Source organism: Sciurus carolinensis, chromosome 4, assembly GCF_902686445.1.
Source record: "Sciurus carolinensis chromosome 4, mSciCar1.2, whole genome shotgun sequence".
Classification (NCBI taxonomy): Eukaryota; Metazoa; Chordata; class Mammalia; order Rodentia; family Sciuridae; genus Sciurus; species Sciurus carolinensis.
This window is the reverse complement of record NC_062216.1, coordinates 158,643,503-158,648,910: the sequence shown is the minus strand read 5'-3', so window position 1 is coordinate 158,648,910 and position 5,408 is coordinate 158,643,503. Positions and strand designations below refer to the sequence as shown.

The following is a 5,408-nucleotide window of genomic DNA, read 5'->3' as shown; positions in this document are numbered from 1 at the left end:
TTCATAGGCCAAAAAGTAAAAACAAAAAGAGGCCATTTTATTTTTATTTATACTTCAGCAACTTGGTGAAGCCCTAAGCAATTTAGCAGACCCTGTCTAAAAAGATCTGGGGATGTGGCTCAGTGGTTAAGCATCACTGGGTTTTGTCCATGGCACCAAAATAAAGAAATATAAAAATAGAGACAGAGAGAGGAAAATGAAATACAGATAATCATTTCCCTCTGCAGCCATCACAAAGTTACCACAGGGCTAGGAATGGCCATGGCATTTACTCTTGTCATTTCTGTCACTTAGTGTGTTTTGGACCACCCTTTTCTCCCCCCCCCCCCATTCCCTTTGGTATTTTAATAATAACTTGGCCAGGGGTCAGAGTCAAAGAAGGCTTAGAGGCAGCTAATTATTTTCATTTTTAAAAAAAGGAAAAAAAGTTTTATTACGAAACTAGTTTGTATAAAACAGGGTTATACATATTTTTGTAAGTTTGTAATAAAACAGTAAGAAAAAAAAAAAAAAAAGGCAGTGGTAGAAATTTCCAAAAGGCAACCCATCAAAACCAGCTGGTTGCCACTTTGCGTTTGGACAGTAGCTGCATAAACTTTGTTCTTCTTGAACAGTATTTAATAACATCATTAATACATTAAAAACGTTTCTATAAAGTAAGACACATTGGTGCTGAAGTACATCTGGTGGCATTTTGATCTCACCTATGAGGAGAGTTCTTTACAAAACCACATAGGGAAAATGGCAGTCGCAACGTGAACTACACATCTAAAATATGCAGAGGTAATAGCATTACATGTTAAAGTATCAAGATATACACATTTTAAACCATTTGTACAAAACTTCTATAAATTTTTTCTCTTTCTTTCTCTCTTATGTACAAAAATATCTTAATATATCCCCAAACTGGTTAGGATAGATACAAATAGATTTTTCTTATAATAAAAAAAATTCACAAAAGATTGGAAGCCTTCTATGATGAAAACAGTAGAAAAGATGGTACCAGGGAGAAAGTAGGGTTTGGGGAGGGACCCCGGGGACTGGGTAGGATTTCAAAGTACTGAGTATAGCATAGTTTCACTGCAGACAGATATCCACAGCTTATTGGGATGAGGGTTACTGAGACCAGAGACACCAACCCAATTCTAAAGGGCTAAGAACTGCGCTTTGAGAGAGGGCGGGGAGGTGAAAGCACCGGAGCAAGTGCTTTCAACTCTTCTTAGCGGTGGGTGGGAGTTACTACAGGGCATGCGCTGCTCCCTTCCGCAGGGAGACCGCTGTTTTTGCACACCAGCTGCGTCTTGCACAGACACTCCGGTACTAGTTGCTCTTCATATCTCCGTGAGTGATTGGAGTGCAAAGATGCTGTTCTGGGCACATCCTTGTTTCCTGAGATCCTTGTCTCTCAGGCATGCATCAGAGGGCGTTGGGGCTGGTGGCCTGTTCTTGGTGTGTGTGTGTGTGTGTGTGTGTGTGTGTGTGTGTGTGTGTATGTCCTTCTTCTTTCCTTCTTCTTTTTTCTCCCTCCCAACATCGCTGATAAGAAAGCACTAAAGATGCAGGTGGTGCGGTCACGCTATAACATAAACAGAAGAACGGGAAAAGTTAGTGTGAACGTAGAGGATAGAGGGAGAGAACCCTAGAGGTTTCAGGGAGAGCCTGTCAGGTACAACATCTCTTTTGACAAGTCCCAGGACCCGATTGACACCAGTATCTCAGCACCTCACCCCTTCCCTCCACTCCTTGGAATCCTGGTAAAAGCCACTTTCTGAGGACAGAGTTGAAACTAACAAACTAGAATTCGAAATTGCCACACTTCTACACATTCTTTAAATAAGTAAATAAAACCCCCACGTCCGTGAAGACAGCCTCGCCTTTCACAGACACTCAAAGGAAGGAAAAAGGACCAAGACTAGAAGATCCCCTTAATTTGCCCACCCCAAAATGCAACCTACCTGCTTCCAAAGTCCATTCACACCAGGGCCAGACCAGGCCGAGCCCCTCAGAACCAATTGGTGAAGTCTAGCAGCTCTTGCTCCTCCGGGCTGAGAGGATCATAAGAGCCTTCGTCGGACGAGTAGGAGGAGACCGGAGAACCGGCCATAGAGTTCATGTCGTTGGAGTAGTTGGGAGAGATGGTAGGCGACAGGACGCCAGCCTGGAAGGCGGCGCTCACCGCGTCGTGCTCATCCAGCAGCTGCTGCAGCGCTCGGATGTACTCGACCGCCGAGCGCAGCGTCTCCACCTTGCTCATCTTCTTGTTGGCGGCGCCGTTGGGGACGTGCTCCCGGAGGGTGGCAAAGCCTAGGTTGACCAACTTGACACGGTTGCGCTCGCGCTCGTTCCGGCGCGCCACGGCCGCCGGCTGCTGCTGCGGCAGGCTGTAGCCAAAGCCGCTGAAGTTGAGCCGGCGTTTGCAGCGCATCAGTTCCGGAGAGGACGAGCGCTGTCGCTTGACTTGCTTGGGCGCTGACTTGTGACCGCCCCCTGAGGGCTGGCCGTCGGCCGCCGGGCTCAGCTGCGGCGCCTGCTGCTGCTGCTGCTGCTGCTGCTGCTGCTGCGCGCTCTGAGCTGCCGCTGCGGCTGCTGCGGCCGCCGCGGCTGCAGCCGTGGCAAAGAAGCAGGCTGCCGGCGGCAGGAAGGGCTGCTGGGGCTGCGACTGGGGCTGCTGGCCGGCGCCGCCGCTCTCCATCTTGGCAGAGCTCTCCATGCGCAGCGGCGGCCAAGGAGTCGCGGGATCAGAGTGAGCCCGGACGCAAGGTGCGGGGCACGCGAGGGGTAGAGAGAGAACTTGGGTGCACGAACAGAGAGGGAAGAAGGGGTGAGAAAAAGTGGGAGCTCAGAGGGAAGTTTAAAAAAAAATGCAAAATCTCCGGGAGACTTCTTAGAGAGCAAAGAAGGTGCAAATGCTTTTTCTCCTCCCTCTTTTCCTCCTCCTCCTCCTCCTCCTCCCCTCCTCCTTTCGCGGGTTGGCTTTGGGAGCCTCGCGTGGCGCTCGCGTGTGAGGCTGTCGCTAGCTCCTTCTTGCTATTAAAAAGAAGAAGAAGAAGAAAGAAAGAAAAACAAAAAAGAAAAAAAAAAGAAGAAGTAGTAAAAGTCAGTGCAGAGTGAGCTCTGCAGAGTCTCGCGTCTCCGGATCCTTTCTCCCTAAAGGTTGCTCTCTCTTGCGCCTGGTCCTGGTCTCTCCGGCCGTGGCTCAGGCTGTTTTTATTATTTTGTTAACCCCCTTTCTTTCTTATTTCCTTCTTTCACTCTCTCTCCCCGACCGGCTCCCTGTCTGTGCGCCTTCCACGTTCCCTGGCCAGAAGTGAGAGAGCTGGGCTGCCGGAGCGCAGCCGCCTTTTCAATAGGACACCCAGCCCCACGCGCAGCCCTGGCCCCGCCTCGCCCCCCACTCCCCGCTGCTGTAGCGAGCGGCTGCAGCCCCCACTCCCCCTCCTTTACCTCCTCCTCCCACCCACTCCCTAAACTCCCCCTCCTCCGCTCTCCTTCCCCCTCCCGTTCTCTGCGCCCGCTCCTTGCAAACTCTCCATTCAGCCGGGTTTGTTGTTGCAGTGCGTGCGCCTGGCGCGTGCCGGACTCCCGGCTGAATAAACAGGCGCCGCGCTAGGAGCGGGCTGCAGCCGGGGGTGGCTCTAGAAAGGGGGGGCCGGCTTTGCAGGAGGGGTAAATGGCTCTGGGAATTGGGGTGTATGGGTGGAAAGTTCTGGGGTGAAGTGCTCTTGGATTCTCCTGAGAAACTGGAACAAAACGCACGGAAGGGTTTGGGCAGAAAAAGTGGCACAGGGGAGGTGTGGAGGTTAGGGGAGAATTGGGGCTCTACTTTTCCTCTTCGCCCTCTGTTGCTCTCTCGGAGTTCTCCAATGACAAGAACTGCAGTAATTTTACAATTAAAGTGTAGAACGGTAGAATGGGAACTCCTTCTAGACAGTGGGAAAGTACTGGACTCTGCGAAGGCTTGAGTTCTAGTCCCACTGGGTCCTCTCAAGAGCTCTGTGGCTCTTGGTAAGTGCTATCCTCCTCTCCCCTCGGTTTCCTCCTCTGTAGCCACAGAAGGTTGGATTAGACGGTCTCTACCTTCCCATCCAACCCTAATAACTAGAATGCACCCTCCACAATTGACCGAGTGGGGAGAGGTTGTGATTAGTACTGTGGCGAGGTGTACCAGGCAGGAATAACGTCACCGTCCCCCCACCCCCGCCCTCGCGCGCCCTGGGTGACCTCTGGCTCCCTGGAACGTCGCCGGAGCCCTAGAGGATTATTTCTAGATTGACTATGGGGAACCCAAAGAGCGGAGCGCCCCGGGATATTCCCGGACTCTAAGAGAAGAAAGCTGTGTGATATGGAGTGGCAGAGGAGAGAGGGATGGAGCTTAGGGGACTGGAGGAGCTTCCTTGGCTGTTCAGCCGCGCTGCCGCAGGCACCTCGGCGGCCTTGGCGCAGCCTCCATTCCGCCCCAGGCGTGTGCCCGGCGGGCCGGTGGCAGGCGACTGGGAGCTGAGCCCGGTGAAGCCGTGTGCTGGCGCCGCGAGGGAGGGGGAGGCGCCTGCTGCGGTCGCTCGGCGACTTGGACAGCGCCTGCCCAGGCGCCCTTCCTGGGCCCTCGGCCTTGGCACTCTCTGGCCAGAACCCGGTCCAGCTTCGGAACGTCTGAGATTGCTGAGCTCTGGGCAAAGCAAACCAAAAAAATGATCCGGTGCAGGGGGAGGCTGGGGCGCGTCTCAGGTCGCGTCTACATAGGCAGAATCAAACGGAGAGCAATCCGGTGGATATGTCCAATGGAAATGGTTTTGATCAGAGATCTGAGTGCAGAGGTGATTGTGAATTATCTGAATAATTCCTCTAAATGCACTTCTGCGGAGCTGGGTCTTTCTAAAGGGATGATGAGGGTGACCCAGGCAGTCACACTGGGCATGAGTGACTGGTTATGAGTCTTTTCAGACCAATATGGTGATGGGCAGTAAGGACGGTAACTCCTCAGGTGAACCACTTCTTTTTTCTGCCTCAGTTTCTCTATGTAGAAGAAGTAGGTTTGGGAAGCATATGACCTAGTTCTGCCAAGAGAGGTCTATTCCTAAACCTCCTCACCACACAGCCCCCACAGTACCCCAGTAACTTGTGGCTTGCTAATTCATGGGTCTTCACCCATTCCTCTTGAATTTACCAGGAATATGTCCTCATCCCAAGAAATGAACCAAGAGGTCTCCAAAGTCACATTTGTCTTCTCAGAAGTTTGACTTTGCCACCCAGTCTGGGCCTCTTGAAAACTGAGGCAGAGAGAGGGAGTGGGGTTTGTTATAAATACCAATGCGCCACATTAGTAGGAGCCGGGTCTCTACCAGACCTTTTTTCAAATGTGTAATAACATGAGTTCACGGCTCCTGCGTGATTCAGCTTACCATGAATGA

General features: G+C 51.9%; 1 protein-coding gene across 1 annotated transcript; it reads right to left on the bottom strand.

Moving 5' to 3' along the window:
* Positions 1-456: 456 nt before the first annotated feature.
* Ascl1 (achaete-scute family bHLH transcription factor 1) lies at positions 457-3,246 on the bottom strand. The gene is made up of 2 exons (XM_047548064.1): positions 1,956-3,246; positions 457-1,576 (listed from the first exon to the last, which is right to left on the bottom strand). The coding sequence occupies exon 1, from the start codon at positions 2,708-2,710 to the stop codon at positions 2,003-2,005; it is 708 nt and encodes a 235-aa protein (XP_047404020.1). The 5' UTR covers positions 2,711-3,246; the 3' UTR covers positions 457-1,576; positions 1,956-2,002.
* Positions 3,247-5,408: the final 2,162 nt, after the last annotated feature.